Below are 27,431 nucleotides of genomic sequence, written 5' to 3' on the forward strand. Positions count from 1 at the left end.
TGGCCTATTTGGTGATGAACAAGCTCATGAACTGTGACATAAATACCTAAGGGACTCACCCAGTTTGTTTTCTGCTGCTCTGGAAAGTTTTGTGATCAGAAATCAGCTAGATCAGCTAGGTGTGATGCTGTTGATATGTGAGTGGGTGCAAAAAAGATGTGAGCAGTTTTAAGCACACAGGACTGAATATGTTCACAAAACATCCATATTAACAAATTCCTCTTATTTCAAAATAAGAGTGCTGATCTGGAATAAGTTTGACGTGATAATCAATAACAGATCGAAACTGACCCTAGATCCTCACTGCTGCTCTGGGATGCTTTGTGAATACAAACCATGAGGTTTTTACTAATTTATTTTATTATCTAACATTTTAACAACGAAGGAAAAGATTCCTATGGCCATAGAATCTTAATATATTCTGAACTCAACAGCTGAAATACAGGAAATCCCCTAAATTTAGAAATATAAATATATATTACCCTTTCCTTGGTCTAGATCAGTCTGTTTTTCACTGTGATGTGGAGACTGATGTTATCACTTGATAAAGATCAAAAAAACCTACTGGTATAGCCTTTTGTTCTGGCCTTTTGTTCTGACTCATCTGTCTAAAGATAGATAGCAAAACTGTATTTTTTTTTAAATTGAAAAGCCAATATAAACATAAATAGCTTACCTGTGTTCATGGAGCCCTGCTCAGTTTATATTATCAGAAATGTATTCTATACCATTCAGTGATTTATAGACTAAAAACACCACTTTAAAATCTATAACTGAACCAGAGTGATGTGCTCTGTTCTCTTGGTCCTGGTTAACATTCTAGCAGCAGCATTCTGAATGAGCTGCAGTTGTTTTCCAGTTAAGAGTCAACCCTACTAGAGATAAAAGCATGGATGAGCTTCTCTTGGTCTTTTTGGGACACCAAGCCCTTGATTCTGGCTATATTTTTAAGATGATGGAATATTGTTTTGGTGACCGCTTTGATAAGACTGTTAAATGTGGGATCTGAGTCTATCAGAACACCAAGATTACGCACTTGATCCCTGATTTTAAGGGCCCGAGAATCCAGCTCTTCTTTTATTTTTGTTGCCAAACACAATAATCTCTGTTTTATCTTGGTTTAATTGTAGACAATTTTGGTTCATCCAGGTATTTATGTGCTCTATACAGTGACACAGAGAGTTTATTGAGCTGTTGTCATACGGTTCGAGAGCCATATATATTCGAGTATCATCTGCATAGCTATGATAGTTAATGTTGTTGTTCTGTAGAATTTGGCCCAGAGGTGTCATATAGAGACTGAACAGAAGTGGTCCCAGAACCGATTCCTGGGGAACTCTGATCTGTCATAGCCACCCTATCACATTCATTCAAATATCTGAAACTCAGCAGAACTGGAAAGCTTTTATATTATTCCACTAGACTCCAACTGCTACATTCTGAGAAGGAAAGGCTTCCAAAGGTGTTCAGTCCCCATAGGTACCTCCCTTGTCCCCCTTTATGCCTGCTGAACTATCCTGTGTACAACTGACCCTCTGAACACTGCTGAACACCACCCAGCATATGTAAAGACATGAGTTGTTTTGTCACTAAGCTAGGCACTTAACCCTTATTTCTCCCAGGCTGTTGTCACTAAGCTAGGCACTTAACCCTTATATCTCCCAGGCTGTTGTCACTAAGCTAGGCACTTAACCCTTATTTCTCCCAGGCTGTTGTCACTAAGCTAGGCACTTAACCCTTATTTCTCCCAGGCTGTTGTCACTAAGCTAGGCACTTAACCCTTATATCTCCCAGGCTGTTGTCACTAAGCTAGGCACTTAACCCTTATTTCTCCCAGGCTGTTGTCACTAAGCTAGGCACTTAACCCTTATTTCTCCCAGGCTGTTGTCACTAAGCTAGGCACTTAACCCTTATTTCTCCCAGGCTGTTGTCACTAAGCTAGGCACTTAACCCTTATTTCTCCCAGGCTGTTGTCACTAAGCTAGGCATTTACCTACATTTTCCCAAGCTGTTGTTTATGTAAAAGTCCATCTTATAGGCAACCCCCTCCCTCTACCTCAGCTCACTCCTCCATACCTGCTATACAAAAGTAACCTGACTTCTGGAAGATCTTCCACACTGGTCACTCCTTAAATCCACAACTCCTTCAGCAGGTTATCTACAGCCAATGACTGGAATGACTTGCAGAAGACTATTTAACTTGGAGACTTTCATCACATCTCACTCCTTCAAATTCAAATGTATCAGCCTTCTATGTGATCAGTTCACATGCTGAGCAGCCGATCTGTCTGTTTATTTTATGTGTGTTGTCCCTATTTATTTTGTCAATGTGTGTTGTCCCTATTTATTTTGTCAATGTGTGTTGTCCCTATTTATTTTGTCAATATGTATTGTCCGGTCCTGTTTTTGCTGTTTCAATGCATTTAATTATAAACCATTAAAAACAGCGACAAAATTAAATAAATAACATACAATATACAGTTATATAGTGGTCTTTTTTTCCTTTTAGTGATAACACATGCTAGCACAACATAGAACTTTGTTGTTTTAAAAAAACATTTTTATTTAAAGTGTATTTGAAAAACAATATTTTTTTCCCAGAAAATTTTGCTATTCTCTATTTGGCACACCCGCGCATTACATTAACGTAAATGCCAAGTGTTTCCAGATGTCTTTCCCATTTTAGGTATGTTGAAATAGATGGTCCATTTAAACATAACAATCAGAACATTTTATTAATTAAAACTATTTTTCCATTTGAACGTAAAAAACTAGCCTGGCTGACATGACCCACGTTCCTCACAGCGCGGGGAGTGCATTAACTCACCGATTGGAACCACAGTATCCACTCAGAAAATGCGGGAGCGTTTTGTTTGGTTCTTATTAATTATCAATGGTTATGCGATTATGGGAGTGAACATTACAATTTGTTTCGTGGAGGGACGCCTGAGTGTGACATCAATCATGATTCGTTTATTTCGAAATGGGGAAGCCGCCGCTTTGAAGAATGAGAGCCTATCCCTTTCATAAAAAACAATAAAACACCCTTTCCAGAACTTGAAGTCAAGTGTCAGCCAGGTTAATAATAAGCAGCCCTTTCAAATATAATACAATCAACATGTCTGAAAGAAGAGCAGGAAGCACAGGACGTTGTAAAGTCTTTCTATAATAATAGCCCAGTAAAGCATTGTACCTGTAGTATAAAAGTACACATTTTGCCAGCGTGCTTTATTCATTAGGTTGACGCTTCTTAATCATTTGATGGCCTCTTTACTTCCTTAGTAATGAAGTTTGGAGTGGTTGGATCTTGAGTTTCCGAACGGAATCTTCCTCATGTCCACGTAGGTGGGGTTGTTCGCAGCATCTACTCTTGCCCTCTGAGGAATAAGATCATCATCAACTTGAACCTTTAACATTTTGAAAGTATGCTGAGATATATCTGAGGTTTAGTGTATCAAAAATGTGTTTCTAAACTAGATTGGAAATGTATATACATTAGGATACTTTATAGTGCTGAATAGAATATTTTTTGAAATCTTCGGGATTTCAAGTATGCTTACCATGGCTTCTACCTGGTTGGGCTGAGGAAATAGAACAGAAACATCAATTATTTCCAAATGGTCATTGTTGAATATATATTATATTTATACAATAATATATTATATTTATGAAAGGTTGATGCATACGATCCACTGGTGCAAAATAGAATTCTTACTTACATAAATGTGTAATTATGTGGCAACAGCTGTATTTAATGTAAGAGCTTTCATTTAAGGCAGCAATTCGCCATTAAGGTGTCGTTTCCAGAACACAAGTCAAGACTAGTTCAGCACTACGCTTGTTTTATCATGAAAAAATGTTTTCCCCACCTGCATGTGGACGTATGTCAGTGAATCATACAGCTCCTCAGACCGTATGACCTGAAAAAATGACCCCAAAACACCCAGTTAATCATAGAAGAATGACCCCAAAATCATCCACTTAATCATAGAAGAATGACCCCAAAAACATCCACTTAATCATAGAAGAATGACCCCAAAACACCCACTTAATCATAGAAGATTACCACCAGCTCTGAAAAACATTTACTCTAAGGATTGGAGAGTAGAGCCAATGAAATCCAGTCTGCCCAGCACAGGTGCACAGCAGTAAATGAATAAAACCCCTTTTTGAGCTAGATTTATCTGGATACCCTGTGAGACAGGATCCATTTTTTCAAGCACATTGATTGAAGGTTGTCCCCAGGGTGCACCTAATACATGACTCTACAGGATACTTCTGTTACCTGATGACTTCCACTGTGCTGTCATTCACTAGATAGGACTCCTAACATTGCAGTTGTTTATCAGTGGTGGTTCCTTAACTGTTTTGGCTTCACAACCCAAATCGAAACAAGTTGTCAAAATCCTGAACCAACATTCGCATTGCACATTTCTTTCAACCAAAATGCGACCTGGAAGAAATGTGTTTGTGATATACTGACCTAGCAATATATCTATTTGAATTCAAGCAAACAGGTGCCCGCGGGTGTTAGAGACTAAATTAGTCCTTCTACATCATTAAGTACTTTAAATAACAGTTGTAATGTTGGTTGATAGTACAGCCACCTAATTCCTACAGGCTCGATTCACTTCTCAAACATTTGCAGTTTTTGTTCATTTAGCTGACGTTGTTATCCTCTACCTGGCTTTAGATTTTGGTTCCTTGGAGTAGGGGAGCGGCATAATGAGCCAATTGGAAGCCAAGGATAGTTATGACGATATGAGGGCCACATTGCTAGGTCAGTATTTATGATTTACTGATCTAGCAATATATCTATCTATCTATATATATATTTAGCATATACAGTCATATGAAAAAGTTTGGGCACCCCTGACAATTTCCATGATTTTCATTTATAAATAATTGGGTGTTTGGATCAGCGATTTCATTTTGATCTATCAATTAACTTATGGACACAGCAATATCTCAGCAGTGAAATTAGGTTTATTGGATGAACAGAAAATGCGCAATATGCATCAAAATGAAATTAGACAGGTGCATCCCAACTGAAAAATCACATCAATATTTAGTAGATCCTCCTTTTGCAAAGATAACAGCCTTTAGACGCTTCCTATAGCCTCTAATGAGTGTCTGGTTTCTGGATGAAGGTATTTTGGAACATTCCTCCTTACAAAACATCTGCAGTTCAGTTAGGTTTGATGGTTGCCGAGCATGGACAGCCCACTTCAAATCATCCCACAGATTCTCAATGATATTCAGGTCTGGGGACTGGGATGGCCATTCCCGAACATTGTACTTGTTCCTCTGCATAAATGCCCGGGTAGATTTTGAGCAGTGTTTTGGGTCGTTGTCTTGTTGAAATATCCAGCCCCGGCATAACTTCAACTTTGTGACTGATTCTTCAACATTATTCTCAAGAATCTGTTGATAGAGTGGAATCCATGCGACCCTCAACTTTAACAAGATTCCCAGTACCGGCACTGCCTACACAGCCCCACAGCATGATGGAACCTCCACCAAATTTTACTGTGGGTAGCAAGTGTTTTTCTTGGAACTCTGTGTTCTTTTGCCGCCATGCATAACGCCCCTTGTTATGACCAAATTACTCAGTCTTTGTTTCATCAGTCCACAGCACCTTATTCCAAAATGAAGCTGGCTTGTCCCAATGTGCATTTGCATACCTCAAGTGACTCTGTTTGTAGCGTGTGTGCAGAAAAGGCTTCTTCCGCATCACTCTCTCGTACAGCTTCTCCTTGTGCAAAGTGCACTGAATTGTTGAACGATGCACAGTGACACCATCTGCAGCAAGATGATGTTGTAGGTCTTTGGAGGTGGTCTGTGGGCTGTTTTTCACCGTTCTCACCATCCTTCGCCTTTGCCTCTCCGATATTTTACTTGGCCTGCCACTTCTGGCCTTAACAAGAACTGTGCCTGTGGTCTTCCATTTCCTCACTATGTTCCTCATAGTGGACACTGAGAACTTAAATCTCTGTGATAGCTTTTTGTAGCCTTCCCCTAAACCATAATGTTGAACAATCTTTGTTTTCAGGTAATTTGAGAGTTATTTTGAGGCCCCCATGTTGCCACGATCCAGAGGAGAGTCAAAGAGAACAAAAACTTGCAATTGGCTACCTTAAATACTTTTTTTCATGATTGGATGCACTTGTCTATGAAGTTCAAAGCTTAATGAGTTCACCAAACCAATTGTGTATTCCAATTAATCAGTGCTAAGTAGTTACAGGTATTCAAATCAACAAAATGACAAGGGTGCCCACATTTTTGCATAGCCTATTTTTCACATCTGTTTTAATTTCATACAACTTAATATTGCTACACTAAAACTCCTTGTCTGGAAAATACCCCAGTACTCAGCTTTTATTAGAAAATTAATGGCATGCCACTGTGATCATTTTCTGTGACGACAGAGTAAATTATTATGCAGCCTCAGAGGGGTGCCAAAACATTTTCATATGACTCTATATAGCAAAATATAGTGGAGCGCGTCATAGGCTGCCATCTTCCATCCGTGCAAGGCATCTACCATACATGATGCCTGAGGAAAGCACAGAACATCATCAAAGATCACAGCCACCCAGGCTTTGGTCTGTTCACACTGCTGTCGCCTGGTAGATGCTACCGGAGCATCAGAGCACACACTTCTAGACTCACAAACAGTTTTTTCTCTCAGGCCATAAGGCTCCTCAACCAGTAACACTGATCCATGATCATACTGATCACACATGAACATTCCAGATGCTCTGATGTCTTTCCATGTACATTTAATGTACATTGGAATATTATTTTGTATGTACCATTCATAGGCGTATTACACTAATTATATTTATAATATTCAATGCCTTCTACCCATATTGTTCATATGGGTGCCCATCATTGCACATTTGGTTGTCGATCTGCTGTAGCGCTGAATACTCACCCGTAGCCTGATATAGAAGAAGGTGATCAGGGAGCTGTAGAAACAGAGGAACGCGGCCATGCCAATCACTATCCACTGCAGAAGGTTGGACCGCTCTGGCTCTTTGATACAAGGAGGGCTGTCAGAGAGCTGAGCCGTCTCTGTGTCAGCTGGGAAACAACACGCATGTCAATAACCAAGTCAGCACACAAATACAGGTAAATATTTCAAAGGGAACTTCTGTTCATGGTTCAAACAGCCGCATTCTCCTTCTAAAATTCAACCAAAACAGGTGCCCGCTGGTGTTAGCGATTAAATTAGTCCTTCTACATCATTAAGTACATCAGTTGTTACCAATAATGTTAGTTGATAGTACAGCCACCTAATTCCTACAGGCTCAATTCACTTTCAAACATTTGCAGTTTTTGTTCATTCAGCTGACGTTGTTATCCTCTACCTGGCTTTAGATTTTGGTTCCTTGGGGTAGGGGAGCGGCATAATGAGCCAATTGGAAGCCAAGGATATTTATGACGATATGATGGCCACATGGGGATTGTAGCCAGGACACTGGGGGTTAAATGTTTTGACCAGTGCCATGAGATCTTCATTGCCCAAAGAGATTCAGGACACTCACTCAACATCCTGTCCGACAGATGTGTATAATTGTTATTCTATGTAAACCACCAAAATCTAAGCATCTCACATGGCACCCTATTCCCTGCATAGTGTGCTAGTTGTCACCCAGAGTCCCATAGACCCTGGTCCAATGTAGTGCCCTAAACCACTAGTTTAACATACTGACCTGGTAGCAGATTGGTTGATGTTTGCGACCGTATTGTTTCAAAATTCCCAGCAGGGTGGTTTATGGTGAACTCACACTGCAACAAATACCCAGCTTCATCGAGCTTCAAGTTATGTAACGTGAATTTGTACTGGTCCTCTGTAATCTTCATCCAGGTGCAGTTTGGCTGTGTGCCATTCACCTTTACAGAGATGGAAGGGCAGATCGATGAGCTGCATCCTAAACTTCAGAATACATGTCACAGTGATAAAAACCCACAGACTGAGAATGAGAGAAGATCACTGACTGTTGCTCCTCCTCAGTGCTTTATTTCTGCATTCGTCAACATATGTTCTTCACCTGACTGACACCGCTGTGATGTTCTTCACCTGACTGACACAGCTGTGATGTTCTTCACCTGACTGACACCGCTGTGATGTTCTTTACCTGACTGACACCGCTGTGATGTTCTTCACCTGACTGACACTGCTGTGATGTTCTTCACCTGACTGACACCGCTGTGATGTTCTTTACCTGACTGACAACGCTGTGATGTTCTTCACCTGACTGACACCGCTGTGATGTTCTTCACCTGACTGACACAGCTGTGATGTTTTTCACCTGACTGACACCGCTGTGATGTTCTTTACCTGACTGACACCGCTGTGATGTTCTTCACCTGACTGACAACGCTTTGATGTTCTTCACCTGACTGACACAGCTGTGATGTTCTTCACCTGACTGACACCGCTGTGATGTTCTTCACCTGACTGACAACGCTTTGATGTTCTTCACCTGACTGACACCGCTGTGATGTTTTTCATCTGACAGAACGCCAACAGGTTCTTCAACCTGATAGACTATGCTCTGATAACCAACAGGTTCTTCAACCTAACAGACTATGCTCTGATAACCAACCGGTTCTTCACCTGACAGATCATCTTAGGCGGGAGAAGTTGGTTTAGCCTGACGTCCTTGACATTGTGCTGTTTTGGTTCTCTGAGTTCACAGATGATGGACACCGTGTCATCTTGGTTCATTCTCTGGGTCTTAGGCTGGAACACCCGAACACCTGTGAGGAGATCAAATACATGACGACGGTTCGGTCACATTGGAGGCAGATTTGTATAGATGGACATTTGAAAAAAAGCTTTAAATATTTATTATTATTATTAAGGACAGCAACGTGTTTGTTTCGTCTTCCCATCACCGGACAGATGACGTCTGTTTGAGACAGACGTGTGTGTGTACCAACAGGCTCCGTATATTTCCATCGGCGACACTTGAACCAGACTGACTGAACTCACAAACACTCACCCACAGACACACACACCCACACACATTTATGCCACACCCACATTCATTCTTGCCACACCCACATACATTCTTGCCACACCCACACACATTCTTGCCACACCCTACTATTTACTTTAATATAAACGTCTCCATTACACCACCTGTAACACCTGGAAATATATACTAAACACTTGTCTTTATCAGCTGTACCCTTATTAACGTTACCATATTTATTATTATTATTTATTGATTAAGTACCTTATGTATGTCTGGTATTATTCCTAATGCTGTTGCACTGTCGTCGGGAAACGCGACAAGTAATTTTGTTTTGTTGACAGTTTCTTTCTTTTGTATCCTGTTAATTTAACATAATGTAGAATCTGAAATATAGGGGTAATACAGTATTTCTGGCAGCCAACCACATTTTACAGTTTTTATCAATTGCTTTGGCTCAATTTGCAAATGACAATTACTTTTTTCTAAACAGTATGTACAAATCTCTGAACAATTATTTTCATTTAAGCAAATGGCACGTGTTTTGGCATGTGTGCAAAAGAGTAAGTACAATTCTTTAAAATGTGCATAATACCTGCATGCACATGGCTTGCTGATCAAAACTGATGAGTTGATTCTCAGTGAAATTGTCTTTCTCGTTAAACTTAAACATTCTTTCATAATGTGAGTCATCACATGCAAAAGGATCCATTCAATTATCAAAACCTGTCAGACATACAAGTACAATCCATAAATATCTATGATGTGGAATGTTTGTGATGTCTACTAAATTGGCAAACTACCTGCCAGGTTAAATATCCATGAAGTAGGAATCACTATCAACCAATCGGGTTTGGAATATATTCAGCTTGCCCACAACACAGTCACTACCATTTATATGGATTTAACAACACAATCACTACCATTTATATGGATTTAACAACACAATCACTACCATTTATATGGAGTTAACCCACAACACATTCACTACCATTTATATGGAGTTAACCCACAACACAATCACGACCATTTATATGGAGTTAACCCACAACACAAACTCTACCATTTATATGGAGTTAACCCACAACACAGTCACTACCATTTATATGGAGTTAACCCACAACACAGTCACTACCATTTATATGGAGTTAACCCACAACACATTCACTACCATTTATATGGAGTTAACCCACAACACAATCACTACCATGTATATGGAGTTAACCCACAACACAGTCACTACCATTTATATGGAGTTAACCCAGAACACATTCACTACCATTTATATGGAGTTAACCCACAACACAAACTCTACCATTTATATGGAGTTAACCCACAACACAATCACTACCATTTATATGGATTTAACAACACAATCACTACCATTTATATGGAGTTAACCCACAACACATTCACTACCATTTATATGGAGTTAACCCACAACACAATCACTACCATTTATATGGAGTTAACCCACAACACAAACTCTACCATTTATATGGAGTTAACCCACAACACAGTCACTACCATTTATATGGAGTTAACCCACAACACAATCACTACCATTTATATGGAGTTAACCCACAACACAATCACTACCATTTATATGGAGTTAACCCACAACACAATCACTACCATTTATATGGAGTTAACCCACAACACAATCACTACCATTTTGGAACATGAAGGAACATCCCAACTCTGAACAGCATTTACATGCAAGTGGAAGATAAATAATATGTGTAAAAATGGACATGTAAATGTGAATTTTCAGTTTACATGTAACACATTGCTACAAAAAATTGCTAAATGTACTGTATACATACAAATGTGCATATCCTTTTTCTGTAAACAGTAGTACTGTACAGTGTTGACTTTTCCCAGTAAACTTTTACCTATTGTTGAGACTGGTTTCTAAAAAGCTCATGGCGATACACAATAGCATTCAGCTAGACAAAACGGACATTCTTGTGTAGTACAGTAAGCAGTGTCAAAAATAAAGTAAAACAAAACTTAAATAAATAACAGACATTTCTAGGGTTGACTGCCATGGTCAAAAAACATCTAAACATTTTGACCAGTACGGCTCACACGACGAGTAAAAAAACATTTCATTTTGGTGGCATTGGCCAATTGACTGACACAATAACTAGGTTTTGACACAATAACTACATTTTGCAGACATCCCATAGAGTTGTGATGTCCCATAAAACAATTGTGACTTCTGCACTTACAGTTTAGAGAATGTTAAGACTGTTTAAAGAAATTAGCCAAAGGGATTGAGTAAAACTGTAAAAGCATTTGTTTAGGACTAGGATATTATTAAGATGTTGAAAGTGTTTGGTTAGGACTAGGATATTATTAAGATGTTGAAAGTGTTTGGTTAGGACTAGGATATTATTAAGATGTTGAAAGTGTTTGGTTAGGACTAGGATGTTATTAAGATGTTGAAAGTGTTTGGTTAGGACTAGGATGTTATTAAGATGTTGAAAGTGTTTGGTTAGGACTAGGACGTTATTAAGATGTTGAAAGTGTTTGTTTAGAACTATGACGTTATTAAGATGCACTTACAATCTAAATTTAAGATAATACTGCACATGTCAAATTAACTAATGGAACATACAGGAATGGTCTCACCACACTGAAAATAGTCTAACAGAAAAATTATAGAATGTTCTCACCATATTAACACATTATATCTAATAGAACAAATGGGAACGATCTCCCAGTAACTAAACATTATAACAGTGGAGAATATGTCTCACCATGACAGGAGAAGAGGAGGGTTAATAAACAAGCAACCACTGAGAGGAGTCCCAGTCTCATTTCAGCTCTCCTTCTTCAACTTGCAAGTAACTTTGACAGAAGCCAACTCAGAAGTGACAACAAGTAGGAAAACCTTGAGTCATAATAATCAAACTCTCCTCCTATTGAGGCACATCCTTGTCTGGTGTTGTTTTTCATTGGTCGGTCACAGACAGGAAATAGTAAAGTTGGTTTCTTATAAGCCACGTAGTTATTGATTCCAAATTAAAGAAAAAGAACATTTAGAACATACTGAAAAAAAAAAATGATGATACTGAAAAGTACTTTAACATACAGAACAACATGCAACACAAACCCGGGGTCAAGTCTCATTTATAGGTGGATGTGATGAAAAAAGCCCACATGTCCTTTCTGTTACTAAGTTGAACAGTGCTATTCTAGTGGAAGGTTCTTTGGCTATAGGTTATTACAGACCAGCTTGGACGCAGGGCATGTGTGACTGATCAGAACACAGTAGAGACCATCATGGACGCAGGGCATATGAGACTGATCTGAACACAGTAGAGACCATCGTGGGCCCAGGGCATATGAGACTGATCAGAACACAGTAGAGACCATCGTGGGCCCAGGGCATATAAGACTGATCTGAACACAGTAGAGACCATCATGGGCCCAGGGCATATGAGACTGATCAGAACACAGTAGAGACCATCGTGGGCCCAGGGCATATAAGACTGATCTGAACACATTAGAGACCATCGTGGGCCCAGGGCATATAAGACTGATCAGAACACAGTAGATACCATTGTGGGCCCAGGGCATATAAGACTGATCTGAACACATTAGAGACCATCGTGGGCCCAGGGCATATAAGACTGATCTGAACACAGTAGAGACCATCGTGGGCCCAGGGCATATGAGACTGATCAGAACACAGTAGAGACCATCGTGGGCCCAGGGCATATAAGACTGATCTGAACACATTAGAGACCATCGTGGGCCCAGGGCATATAAGACTGATCTGAACACAGTAGAGACCATCGTGGGCCCAGGGCATATGAGACTGATCTGAACACATTAGAGACCATCGTGGGCCCAGGGCATATAAGACTGATCAGAACACAGTAGAGACCATTGTGGGCCCAGGGCATATGAGACTGATCTGAACACAGTAGAGACCATCGTGGGCCCAGGGCATATGAGACTGATCTGAACACAGTAGAGACCATCGTGGGCCCAGGGCATATGAGACTGATCTGAACACAGTAGAAACCATCGTGGGCCCAGGGCATATGAGACTGATCTGAACACAGTAGAGACCATCATGGGCCCAGGGCATATAAGACTGATCAGAACACAGTAGAGACCATCGTGGGCCCAGGGCATATGAGACTGATCTGAACACATTAGAGACCATCGTGGGCCCAGGGCATATGAGACTGATCTGAACACAGTAGAAACCATCGTGGGCCCAGGGCATATGAGACTGATCTGAACACAGTAGAGACCATCATGGGCCCAGGGCATATGAGACTGATCTGAACACAGTAGAGACCATCGTGGGCCCAGGGCATATGAGACTGATCTGAACACAGTAGGGACAAACATGCCTCTAGGGCATATGAGACTGACGAGAACACATTATTTATAATTTATTTTAGAGGATGATTTGGGTCTTGAGTTGAAAACATTTCAGAACTCCTGGACGTTTTACTTGAGTCTTGAGTGAAATAAGTTTCAGAACCACTTGTCTTATTTGGGTCTTGAGTTGAAAGTTTTCAGAAAACCTGGTCTTCTTATTTGGGTCTTGAACTGAAGAGGTTTCAGAAACCCTGGTCAAGTATTTCTCCACAAGGGTTAACTGCTGAACCATCATGTTGAAAACAACCACAAAGTTTCTGACTTTTTTCAGTCATCAGAAAACAACCTCACTTTGATTTAAATCTAGGTGAGCAGAATCTCTACTTCCACATCCTGTTGTGTTGAGTGTTTTTCTCTGAAGTGTCAGGCTGCCACAGAACCAGTCAGCAATAAACAGGCACAGTCCTTACATGCTCCTGCCTACATTCAACCAGGGCCCATCATGTTCCAGTCACAGATAACACCATTTTCACCAGGGCCTTTCGTGTTCCAGGCACATTTTCACCAGGGCCCATTGTATTCCAGTCACAGGTAACACCAGGGCCCATTGTGTTCCAGTCACAGGTAACACCATTTTCACCAGGGCCCATCGTGTTTAAGTCACAGGTAACATCATTTTCACCAGGGCCCATCGTGTTCCAGTCACAGGTAACACCATTTTCACCAGGGCCCTTCGTGTTCCAGTCACAGGTAACACTATTTTCATCAGGGCCCATCGTGTTTCAGTCACAGGTAACACCATTTTCAATCAGGGCCCATTGTGTTCCAGTCACAGGTAACACCATTTTCAACCAGGGCCCATCGTGTTCCAGTCACAGGTAACACCATTTTCAAAAGGGCCCTTCGTGTTCCAGTCACAGGTAACACCATTTTCACCAGGGCCCTCCGTGTTCCAGTCACAGGTAACACCATTTTCAACAGGGCCCATCGTGTTCCAGTCACAGGTAACACCATTTTCAACCAGGGCCCATTGTGTTCCAGTCACAGGTAACACCATTTTCAACCAGGGCCCATTGTGTTCCAGTCACAGGTAACACAATTTTCACCAGGGCCCTTCGTGTTCCAGTCACAGGTAACACCATTTTCAACCTGGGCCCATCGTGTTCCAGTCACAGGTAACACCATTTTCAACCTGGGCCCATTGTGTTCTGGTCAGAGGAAACATTTAGCATGCCCCTTAGGTGTTTCTGTAGACATTCCATAGTCTCTGGAAGGAAGACTTCACACAGTTCTCCCTGGCCTGTCCGGAGCGGTCGGTGGCCAGTGTTTCCACTCTTCTCCACTCATTTCACTCTATTCTACCTTGACTGGAAAGCTATCAGTGGAACACAGCCATTAGAAGACAGAATGTGTTGAGCCCAGGCCCGCTGCATGACATCCTGTTATTCTGCCACGTACACAGAGCTGATAAAGACAGAGTACCAAACGACTCACTATTCCCTATCTGGTGCATTACATTTGATGGGAACCCCTTGTAAAAAAACACCAAGTTTTACCCTACATAGTGATTAGGGGACCATTTGGGAAACAGATAGACACTGATGTAAGATCATTATTAAGAATGGTTTTGAGGGTTGATATGCCCGTTGTTCTTGCAACTATGGTACGAAGAAACTCAAGCTAGATCAAAGTAGATTATTTGTGTAATGGTGTAATCAGTTAGGGCTCTGATCACGTGATTAATCCTAAACATTATTCTCTATAAGATTGCATACAAATTTACTTGAGGCAGGAGTGATGGAGTGATTTAAACTGGTCTGAAGAAAATAAGAGCTTTAGGATTTTTCTGACTGACAAGAAATATTGGTGATGAGTTGAGATGCCGACTGCAGATCCAGTTACAGATATCCCAGCAGGAAGAGATATCCCAGCATGAAGAGATATCCCAGCAGGAAGAGATATCACATCATGAAGAGATATCACAGCATGACGAGATATCACAGCATGAAGAGATATCCCAGCAGGAAGAGATATCACAGCAAGAAGATATCCTAGCATGAAGAGATATCACAGCATGAAGAGATATCCCAGCAGGAAGAGATATCCCAGCAGGAAGAGATATCACAGCATGAAGAGATATCACATCATGAAGAGATATCACAGCATGAAGAGATGTCCCAGCAGGAAGAGATATCCCAGCATGAAGGGATATCCCAGTAGGAAGAGATATCACAGCATGAAGAGATATCCCAGCAGGAAGAGATATCCCAGCAGGAAGAGATAAACATGAAGAGATATCCCAGCAGGAAGAGATATCACAGCATGATGAGATATCCCAGCAGGAAGAGATATCCCAGCAGGAAGAGATAAACATGAAGAGATATCCTAGCATGCTGATTCACCTCATGCTTTGTGAAACACTAGGTAGCTAGTGTCTGAACGTATGTAAGTGCCCAAGCCTTTATTCGTTTAAACATCCAAGCAAACAATTTAAGCTGTATTGAAGTGGTCACATCACTTTATGAACCTACCCTGAGGTTGGATAGCTAATTCAGGGATTCAAACAAACATGTTGCCATGTTGTCATTGAATGTACCTTCATAATACTCATAACTGCATCCTGTATCAGAAAAGTTGGTCTTCACCAAATTCTCCCAAAATAATTTGTTGTGTCTGGTTTAGAATGCTCTGCCAGTAAAGCATCCAACATACTCACTTCACTGTTAAAAATATGAGAGACAAAACCATAAAAACCAGAGTTAAGCTGAATCCCTGAGGTTTCTAAAATATATTATGGGACATTTTGGGTTGCCAATTACCCATAGTTGCTCAATTAAAAAACAAAAAAACAAAATAGGAATCTGGAATTTCATACATCTGCAGTAAGTAACTTGGCTAAATCATTTTGTGTACGATGCCTGAGGGGGTGGAAACTCATTAGATGGCTTTTAAAAGACCCACTGCTAGCAGCCAAGCCTTCATCCAGCAGTAAATGTAGAAAAACACTTAGCAGTTAAAGGCTTCTAATTATGAGACATAAGACTGTGCCCTTGCTTATATCGAAACCATATGAAACAAATATTGTCCCTCATTTAAGAAACGTGAGTAAGATCAAATCAAAAACAACAATCATAACGGCCTCAGTAACAACAACCGCAATTATACTAATGATAATCGCTATTATAAAAGTAGATGACAAGGAATATATCACATACAAACATACCTAAATGTTAAATAATGTAACACTACCGTATTAATGTATGATTTATATATTTCACTTCTCACATTTTGATATCTTATTTCTGTTGTTCATGCGTTTGTAAGATTGCCTTTGTGTATGTAATGCGCTAGATAGATGAACTTGCTGTGCCTTGCTTTTCCTATGTCACTCATGCCTATAGTATCAACATACTTGAAGATTAGAAATGGTCATTATAATTTCGGCTGCACCTATTCATGTGTAAATAAGGACAGGTGCATCGCGTTCTCGCGTCCACGGTTTTATCTGATTTATCAATCTGCCAAGACGCTCAACCGCAGTGAAGTCAGCTTTATATTCGAGATTCTGACTTTGATCGGAAATACCTCAACAACGGAACCTGCCAGAAAGACAGCAAATACATTTTCTGAATCTGCTGGCGATTGCGAACAAGCAACACCCCTTGGTTTCCCATATAACCGAAAAGAACATGAAAACTGCTTTATTATGATGCTAGGGTTAAGGCACCGTCTTAAAAGTGCACCATTATCTGGTCATGTTAATGAAAATCGTCAATTGTTTATATAGATGGCAATAGCTCTTATCAAAATTACCAACCAATATAGCTTCAGGGACAACTGCTCTACCACCAATTTTCCAATTTTCCAATGTAGGAAATTATTACTAGTTTGTAAAGCAATTTTCAATAAAAAATGCTCAATAGCTCGGACCCAATAAAATTTACGTGGAAATAATCAACAGAAATAGCTTCTGGGACAGCTGTTCTACTATCAACATCTTTTAGTTTAAAATGTTTCAATTTTGGAAATTATTACTAGTTTTTAAAGCAATTTTCAATCCAAAATGCTCAATAAAGCCTTCCTCCACCTTGGTCACAAATAAAATTACTGTATCACCTTGTATCTTAAAATGGGACTCCGAAATGTTAGATCCCTTGCTCCAAAGGCAGTTGCAGTAAATGAATTAATCTCTGATCATAAACTAGATGTTATTGGATTGTGTGAAACATGGCTAAAGCCTGATTAATTTACTACCCTAAATAAGGCCTCTCCTCCTGGCTATACTAGTGATCATATCCCTCGTGCATCCCTAAAAGGAGGGGGTGTTGCTAATATTTATGACAGTAAATATACATTTACTCTTAAACACATCACTGGTTTTCATTCTTTTGAAGTATTACTACTGAAAGTTAACCATGCTGATAAATCGTTTTACATAGCTACTATTTATAGGCCCCCTGGGCCATACACATTGTTCCTCAATAAGTTTCCAGAATTCTTGTCTAACCTTGTAATCATGGCAGATAGTATTCACATTTTTGCCGATTTCAATATTCATATGGAAAAGTCCAATGATCCTCTTCAAAAAGCCTTTGAAACCATAATTGACTCAATGGGTTTTATCCAACATTTCTCAGGTCCAAAGTACTGCCAGAATCACACCTTAGATTTAGTCCTGTCACGAGAAATAGATATTGGTGATCTAATAATTTGCCCCCAAAATCCTGGAATATTGGATCACTGTCTTATTGCATTTACCGTTAAAACAAGAAATCCACTTACTCCGCAAACAGGTAACACCTGTTTCAAAAGCCGTACTATAAATTCTCTTACTACAAATAGATTTATTGATATTCTTACTGATCAAGTTCGCCACTAAAAACAAAAGAAATACACAACAAGAAACTTGCTCCCTGGTACACAGACAATACTAGAGCACTCAAGCAAGCCTCCAGAAAGTGGCGCTCCACCAATTTGGAAGTATTCAGACTAGACTGGATAGACAGTATACTACAATACCGAAAATCACTCACATCTGCTTGATCAGCTTATTTCTCCAGCATGATTGAGGTGAACAAAAACAATCAAAAATGTATCTTCGATACAGTTGCAAAGTTAACAAAAAAGCAACGCTCAACAAGTGAAGTGGGTTTTCACTTTAGCTGTAATGAATACATGAATTACTTACTTTGAAAAGATCATCACCATTAGAAAACAAATAACAGACTCCTCATTAAATAATTATTAAACAATTATAGGCCAATATCGAACCTCCCGTTCCTATAAAAAATCTTAGAAAAATGTGTTTCCCAACAACTGAATGCCTTCCTGAAGACAAATAACATTTATGAAATACTCCAGTCCGGTTTCAGATCCCATCATAGTACTGAGACTGCAATCGTGAAGGTAACAAATGACCTTCTAATGGCATCAGACAAAGGTTCTGCATCCATCCTTTTGGTTCTTGATCTTAATGCTGCTTTTGACACTATTCTATCACTCCCTTCTCTTAGAGAGACTGGAAACCAATATTGGGCTACGTGGACATGTTCTAGACTTATTTATCTGAAAGATATCAGTTCGTATGTGTGGATGGCATATCCTCTGACAAATCAGAGGTATGCTTTGGTGTTCCTCAAGGCTTGGTTCTGGGCTCATTACTGTTCTCACTATATATGCTGCCTCTGGGTGATGTAATCCGGAATCACAATGTACATTTTCACTGTTATGTTGATGACACAAAGTTATATATTTCAATGAAGCAAGGAGAAGCCCCAAAATGTGCTATTTTGGAAGCATGGGTCTCAGATATTAGGAAGTGGATGACAGAGAACTACTTGCATTTAAACTCAAGAAAAACAGAAATGCTAATTTTAGGACCCAAGAAACAAAGAGCGTTGTTAGCAGATCTCACTGTGAACCTCGACGGCTGCATGGTCGTATACCAAAAAACGGTAAGAAACCTCGACGTTACCCTTGACCCTGACCTCTCCTTTGAAGAATATATAAAATATGTCTCAAGAGTTGCTTATTTTCATCTTTGAAAAAATCTGAAACTTTCTATCAAAAACTGATGCAGAAAAACTCATCCATGCTTTGTTCCTTCTAGACTAGATTACTGCAATGCTCTTCTTTCGGTTACCCTGACAAATCAATAAATAAACGTCAATTAGTGCTGCACATTGCTGCTAGAATCCTAACTAGAACAAAAATATTTGAACACATTACTCCAGTACTAGCCTCTTTACACTGGCTGCCTGTTAGGGTTAGATCTGTTTTAGATCGGTTAGATCGGTTTTATTGTTAACTTAGAAATCAATGCATGGACTTGCTCCTACTTACCTCGCTGAAATGATCCAGCCATACATACCTACACGTAACCTTAGATCGCAAGATGCAGGCCTTTTAATTGTACCTAGAATTTCTAAACAAACAGCTGGAGGCAGAGCCTTCTCTCACAGAGCTCCACTACTGTGGAATGATCTGCCAATTAAGGTTAGAATGCAAACTTTCAAGTGTCTACTAAAGACTCATCTCTACAGCATGGTCTATGATTAAGTGTAGTCTGGCCCAGGGGCGTGAAGGTGACCAGAAGGCTTGATATTGTCCACCCTTGCTGTCTTGCCAGGTGGGCTCTCATCGCCACTGGGATGCTCTCCCTCCAATGCCATTCGGGGGCGGAGTCACTGGCTTGTTGTTGTCTCTCTGTTGCGCACTTGTGCAATTGGGCTCTGCTGGCAATACTCAGCCCTCATTCAGGGTGGTTGCGGTTGGTGGGGGTCCCTTTGGTTGATGCTTGGCAATGTGGGTGGATTGATTTCCTCCCAGTTGGGCCCTGTCCGGGGCCTCCTCCAGATAGGGTCAAAGTGTCACTGGACCCCCCTGTCTCAGCCCAAAGGTCTTATGCTACTATATTATTGTGCTGGGGGATTAGGGTCAGCTCTCTATAAATCCCTGTAGATCTAAGGAATGTATTTTTCAAAATGTTCCCTTTCTCCTGCCGTTTTAACCTAGGAGGACATGAGGTCTTGGCCCATACCCAAGGAGTACCAGGCTTGAAAGACCCGTTGCTGTCCCTGTCCAAAGTCCTCCTGGTTGTTGCAGATCAAGACAATACCTGACAATTTCAGCTTGTCCCTGTCCATGTCCATCTGGTCATGCTTCTGACCTGGACTATGTTTAAAAAGACTCTGGACTCAGCCCACATGTATTTATTAATTATTAGAATTTGTACTCTTATTATGTTCACCTGGCACAGCCAGAAGGGAACTGGCCACCCCTCTGAGCCTGGGTCCTCTCTAGATTTCTTCCTAAAATTCTGCCTTCTTAGGGAGTTTTTCCTAGCCACTGAAATTCAACACTACTGTTGTTTGCTCCTTGGGGTTTAAGGCCAGGTGTTTTGTAAAAGCACTTTGTGACAACTGCTGATGTAAAAAGGGCTTTATAAATAAATGTGATTGATTGATTGAGAACAACGTGATACAAATAAACACTACATTAATACGGTAGTTATAGCTTACAATATTTAATATTGTGGTACGTTTGTATGTTATATTCTTCGTCATCTTATTTTATATTAGCCTACTTATTATAATTGTAATTGTGTTTGTTCTAACTGAGGCTATTACGATTGTGTTACGATTATTGTTTTTCATAATAATTATAGTATTTTTGCGGAATCCAGAATGATCTTCTTTTTTGATGTTTGTTTACACGGTCTCCAATTAGATGATCTTCTTTGTTGATGTTGGTTTACACGGTCTCCAATTAGATGATCTTCTTTTTTGATGTTGGTTTACATGGACTCCAATTAGATGATCTTCTTTTTTGATGTTGGTTTACACAGTCTCCAATTAGATGTCCATTTTATCATAATGATGGGCTACAACAAAGATAATATTGATGAATACCAGTTCTGTTGGTGAAATATTGTACGATAGTTTTTACAAACATTTGAACGCACGCATGCTTCATGAATGAGGACCATTTTGTGTCGATTGATGAGGAAACATTCTATTTAATACATTTTCAAATATGTGACATAACAGAATGTGGGAATATTGAAAGGGTCTGAATACTTTTCGAATGCACTGTAAATTTGGGTTAACATGAAAAGCGGACTGACCGATCTTTAACAGATACTGTGAATAATAAAAACAAAACATTGCCCAGCAATGGAGCAAAGTTTAGATTTTCATATTGATCAATTGTTCTTCTGTTGGTTAAATAATTCACCGTACTGGGTCTGTGTAATTCTGTGTAAGGCATTAATAAAATATACACCATAATAAAACACAATAACACAATAACAAAGCGTTAAGGCAGGAGGGGTATGGTATGTGGCTGATTATAAACCAACTACCATCCCAATTACCACATTAAAAACTAATGATGTCATACACATGGTATAGTCTATCATAAACTGGGCGGGTCGAATCATGAATGCTGCTGGCTAGTTCATTCCACTGTGTCCCACGGGGATGACATCACATCCTTTTTAACTGCTGTAATTGTGTTGGAACCACTTTATACACCAATGAGGAGGCTCTGGGTTTGTGGGATATTGCCAAAATGTCACACCCCCTTGGGCATAATTTCATAGAAATACCATTGAGATTAACCATTCAGCATTCAGGTTTTCAACCGCCTGCTTTATAATGCATTATATTGATACAAAACAGTAATACACTATAAATAAATAATTAAACACAATAATACAGGATAAAACTCACAAAATAAATATAAAAGTATAATAAAGTGTATAACACAATAATAAACACCATTATACAGTACAAAACACTAATAAGCTATATATAAAGCTACAATACTATATAAAACAAGATAATAAACTATAGTATAGTGTAAAACACTACACTACATTATAATACACTATAAAACTAAATACCCAACTATGAACATATAATTGTATTATATACACGATAATACAATATAAAAAACTATTTAAATATACAATAAGGACAAGTTCGTGGTCATGATACAACAAGTTGAGAGGTCATGGTTGCATGCTAAGGACACAAGGTTCCAGTAGGATACCATGGCAACACTGCCCTTCAACATTAACTGGATTGGTTGAAAAATCTTTCTAAAATATAATCCCTTGTCTTCAAGACCAGTAGCCTATGTGGGGGATCGTGTTCCAGGCGTTTCTTTAGCGTATGTCAGGTGACAATAAGATTCAAGCTGTTGGTCGTTTAGTGAAGTGGCAGGGCTCCACCTTGTGGAATTGATATGTTTTGTTCTACCAACTACCTAGGCCAGTGTTTCTCAACCCTGCCTCTGGGCGCCCCCCTGCCCTGCATCTTTTAGATCTCTCTACAATTCATTCATAGAAGCAATTCAATTTGCTTTACAATGAAAAGAAAGATATAAAAATGCAATAGAAATAAACAGTCAGATTGTTACAGTTCTCTAACCACCCTCCAGGGGGACTCTCCACCCTGGTATCTCAAACCTTGCACTCCAGCGCTAGGATGAACCCTACTGACATTTATTTGAATAGAAATGCAATAAAAATAATTTAGAAAATTAGAGCATTTTAAAAATACAGAATATTGAGGGTCGCACAGTTGTCCCTGAAGCTATATCAATTGGTTATTTTGATAAAAGTTTTATTGGGTCTGAGCTATTGACCTTTAATAAAAGTAAATACATAGTAATAGGCCTTTCAACATGTAGGCCTTCAGTAATAGGCCTTTAAATATGAAGGCCTTCAGTAATAGGCCTTTCAACATGAAGTCCTTCAGTAATAGGCCTTTCAACATGAAGGCCTTCAGTAATAGGCCTTTCGACATGAAGGCCTTCAGTAATAGGCCTTTAAACATGAAGGCCTTCAGTAATAGGCCTTTAAACATGAAGGCCTTCAGTACTAGGCCTTTCAACAGGACGGCCTTCAGTAATAGGCCAACTAGTACACACAGTTGGTCTCTTCTGCTTTTGCAAAATGTTAGTATTTTTGAACATTGTCAAGTAGATTTGCAAATATTCGTACAAGAATGTCAAACAACTGTGTAATTTCCTGGTTTATATAATTCTTCATGTGATTTTATTACTGCATATTCCATCTCAGCCCATTTTAATCCCTGGTCATTAAAATAAGAAATGTGGAAATCGTGTTATAAAATCATGTTATTTACATTAGTGTCCCTCCATTGGCCTTACATAATATGACCAAATACACATTTACACCGATCAGCCATGACATTATGACCACCTGCCTAATGTTGTGTAGGTCCCCCTTTTGCCGCCAAAACAGACTGACCCATCGAGGCATGGACTCCACCAGACCTCTGAAGGTGTGCTGTGGTATCTGGCACCAAGACGTTAGCAGCAGATCCTTTAAGTCCTGTAAGTTACAAGGTGGGGCCTCCATGGATCGGACTTGTTTGTCCAGCATATCTCCTAGATGCTCGATTGGATTGAGATCTGGGGGATTTGGAGGCCAAGTCAACACCTTGAACTTGTTATTGTTTTCTTCAAACCATTCCTGAACCATTTTTGTTTGTGGCAGGATGCATTATCCTGCTGAAAGAGGCCAATACCATGAGGGAATACCATTGCCATTAAGGGGTGCACATGGTCTGCAACAATGCTTAAGTAAATGGTACATGTCAAAGTAACATCCACATGAATGGCAGGACCCAAGGTTTCCCAGCAGAACATTGCCTGCTGCCGTAGCAGGACAAGCATTACACTGCCTCTGCTGGCTTGCCTCCTTCCCATAATGCATCCTGGTACCATGTGTTCTCCAGGTAAGCAACACACACACACCTGGCCATCCACGTGATGTAAAAGTAAACGTGATTCATCAGACCAGGCCACCTTCTTCCATTGCTCCGTGGTCCAGTTCTGATGCTCACGTGCCCATTGTAGGCACTTTCGGCAGTGGACAGGGGTCAGCATGGACACCCTGACTGGTCTTCAGCTACACAGCCCAATATGCAACAAACTGCGATGTACTGAGTGTTCTGACACCTTTCTATCAGTACCAGCATTAACTTTTTTAGCAGTTTGCAGTAGCTAATCGGTTGGATCGGACCACACAGGCCAGATTTAACTCCCCGCATTCATCAGTGAGCCTTGGCAGCCCATGACCCTGTCGCCAGTTCACAGCTTTTCCTTCCTTGGACCACTTTTGATAGATGCTGACCACTGCAGACCAGGAACACCCCACAAGGGCTGCAGTTTTGGAGATGCTCTGACCGAGTCGTCTATCCATCACAGTTTGGCGCTTGTCAAAGTTGCACGGCTTGTCCATGTTTCCTGCTTCTAACACATCAACTTTGAGGACAGAATATTCACTTGCTGCCTAATAGATCCCACCCACTGACAGGTGTCATGATGACGAGATTATCAGTGTTATTCACTTCACCTGTCAGTGGTCACAATGTTATGGCTGATGGGTGTATCAGTGTTATTCACTTCACCTGTCAGTGGTCATAATGTTATGGCTGATGGGTGTATCAGTGTTATTCACTTCACCTGTCAGTGGTCATAATGTTATGGCTGATGGGTGTATCAGTGTTATTCACTTCACCTGTCAGTTGTCATAATGTTATGGCTGATGGGTGTATCAGTGTTATTCACTTCACCTGTCAGTGGTCATAATGTTATGGCTGATGGGTGTATCAGTGTTATTCACTTCACCTGTCAGTGGTCATAATGTTATGGCTGATGGGTGTATAACATCATGTTATTTGCATTAGTGTCCCTCCATTGGCCTTACATCATTTCACCATATACACATTTTGCTTTTCAGTGATGGACCCATCCATCGAGCCTTCGACACGACCATGTGACGAGGCCTTGTCCGTGGGCGAAACAGTCAGTCAGATGTCGGGTTGGAACTGGTAGGTGAGGTCTGAGGTCCTCCAAGAAAAATAATACTGATTTTTTTTTTTTTTACTGTAATTCTATGCAGTGTGATATAAGGGAGATAGCATTCAGATAAATGGCCTGGAAAGTTAATACCAGTAGTAGTTCAGATGTATTGATGCCATGGTGGTCAACGTACAACAGCAATACTAAGGCCTCTAGAATTATTGGACCCTTTGTAAAGATTAGGGAAAAAAACTCTGTAAAAATATAATTGTTGTTTAATAGCTTTAACTTACACATAAACAAATCCGGAAATCTAAACTTCAATTGCCATTTTGTTTTTCTTTGGAAATAAAAATCTTGGGAAGCATTTTTCTCAAAAGCATCCCCATTTTTGGCACACTGAGAAATTATTTCAAACCCAGTCAGAAATGCAGAGTCAAATTAATGTACTCTTTTCATAGAGCTAACAGCCAACAGGAATGACACTATGATCAATGAGTACTTGAACGACACTGAGGTGAACCCCTGAGCTTCAAGGAGTGTTCAATAGGACACTCCTTGACACTCCTAGGTTTTGTAGAGGCCTATGTACCATGTATTGGAATCAGATGTCAACAAATGTCATGTCAGTAGGAACGCCCTATCTGTTGTTTTGTGTGAAATCTCACAAAGGCATTCTTAATAAAAAACTGGGGTTGTGTGAAAAGCAGACGTCTTTAAAACAACACCTGCTGACACAGTTTGAGTTTTTGTGGGCAAACAGACAAAATTCCCCTCTTTCCTCTGCAGCAAAACAGCATCTGAAGGAAAAACGCTGTAACTCCACAAACCCAACATCCCTCTCAGCTGCATGTGAAAAAGCATCACAATGTGCCCATCTTCTTCAGTGTGCTTCACTCCAAAGGCAAGAGTACTATTTAGGCTGTATTGTTAAACTGCATTGTGTTTATAATTTATCTTTAATGTCAAAAGGTGTTCTTTTCATGATAGATCCACCCCCATGCTTTACAGTTGACAAGGTGTTCTTTTCATGAAATGCTCCTCCTTTTCCCCCTAAACATTCCTTTGCTGATTGTGGCCAAAGAGTCCTGTTTTAACTTCATCAGTCCACAGCGCTTGTTTCCAAGACGCATCAGGCTAGATGTTCCATTGCATACTGCTGACGTTGGATTTTATGATGAGGATGCAGGTAAGGTTTTCTTCTACTGACTCTTCCCACGAAGGTCTTGTTGGTGCGAGCATCGCTGCACAGTGGAGCGATGCACCACCATCTCTGAGTTAGTTTTTTTCAGTCAAATGGAGGTTTTGATTTGCCTTTCTGACCAGCATAAGAGCAGTTCTCTCTGAGAGTTTTCTTAAATTTCCTGATCTCATCTTGACCTCCACAGTTCCGCTAAACTGCTAATCTACTAATCTCTTAATTACATTTTGCACTGTGGAACCTGCAAGCTAACAATGTTTTGTGTGCATTGTAGGCATCAATAACTTTCGTTTTTTGAGTTGTACGCAGTTGCTTCAAGGAACCAAGGGTTTCTGAGTGTTGTCATATGGTTTGAAGGCCATAGTATTTGTAAAGCTTTGAAACTGGCACCAGCTTACATTACATTCACCAATATATGTTATTTGTCAAGGGGTGACCAAACCATTGCAGACAACTGTATAGCCCACAGTTAAGCAGTTGGTGAACCTTGATTTTTTAGAGCCAGACCCTCAGCTGTGGAAAAATATCTGACATCATATATAGATAGAGAACTTGGATGCCTGTGTATACAGAGCATGACTTGAGACCTTTCTTTTGCAGACATGTGTGAAGCAATACTTAGATTCCTGAGTCAAACGGTCCTAAACCACGCCTCGGCTGTGGCTCACAGAAGCAGCAAACGTCCACAACGGTTGCATGATAGCAGGAACCACGTTAGAAGAAAACACGGTTGTGTCATTTCAAAGAAACATTTGCCAAAACAGTTACTCAAATGGTGGCGGAATAAATTCAACCACACAACTACTCACATTGTTTCAAGGCCATGGAGATTATATGCTGTCAGAGAGCGTTGTATTCGATGCTCAATCTCCAGCATGCAAAAATAAAAAAATTGCACCACAACACAAAATGTCATGTACCCAGTACTTCCAAATGCAATGTCATTACCTTTGTTTTTACCACACAACCATTGAGCTAAAGTATATATTTTATACATTGTATTCTTAATTATAGGAATGAGATAGCAACAGAAAGTAAGATGTAGATGAAAACTAAAA

General features: G+C 40.0%; 1 protein-coding gene across 1 annotated transcript; it reads right to left on the minus strand.

Moving 5' to 3' along the window:
• Positions 1–2,494: 2,494 nt before the first annotated feature.
• Positions 2,495–11,851, minus strand: LOC105027963. The gene is made up of 7 exons (XM_029115532.2): positions 11,753–11,851; positions 8,627–8,769; positions 7,719–7,899; positions 6,938–7,086; positions 3,870–3,920; positions 3,561–3,581; positions 2,495–3,377 (listed from the first exon to the last, which is right to left on the minus strand). Exons 1-7 carry the CDS (start codon positions 11,811–11,813, stop codon positions 3,279–3,281), a joined length of 705 nt encoding a protein of 234 aa, XP_028971365.2. The 5' UTR covers positions 11,814–11,851; the 3' UTR covers positions 2,495–3,278.
• Positions 11,852–27,431: the final 15,580 nt, after the last annotated feature.

This window comes from Esox lucius, chromosome 20, assembly GCF_011004845.1.
Source record: "Esox lucius isolate fEsoLuc1 chromosome 20, fEsoLuc1.pri, whole genome shotgun sequence".
Lineage (NCBI taxonomy): Eukaryota > Metazoa > Chordata > Actinopteri > Esociformes > Esocidae > Esox > Esox lucius.

Coding starts and splice junctions, on each gene's coding strand:
- LOC105027963 (XM_029115532.2), bottom strand. CDS start 11,813: ATGAGACTGGGACTCCTCTCAGTGGTTGCTTGTTTATTAACCCTCCTC. Junction 7,087..7,718: donor ATCAACCAATCTGCTACCAG/GTCAGTATGTTA, acceptor GTTGTTTCCCAG/CTGACACAGAGACGGCTCAG. Junction 3,378..3,560: donor CCAACCAGGTAGAAGCCATG/GTAAGCATACTT, acceptor CTTATTCCTCAG/AGGGCAAGAGTAGATGCTGC.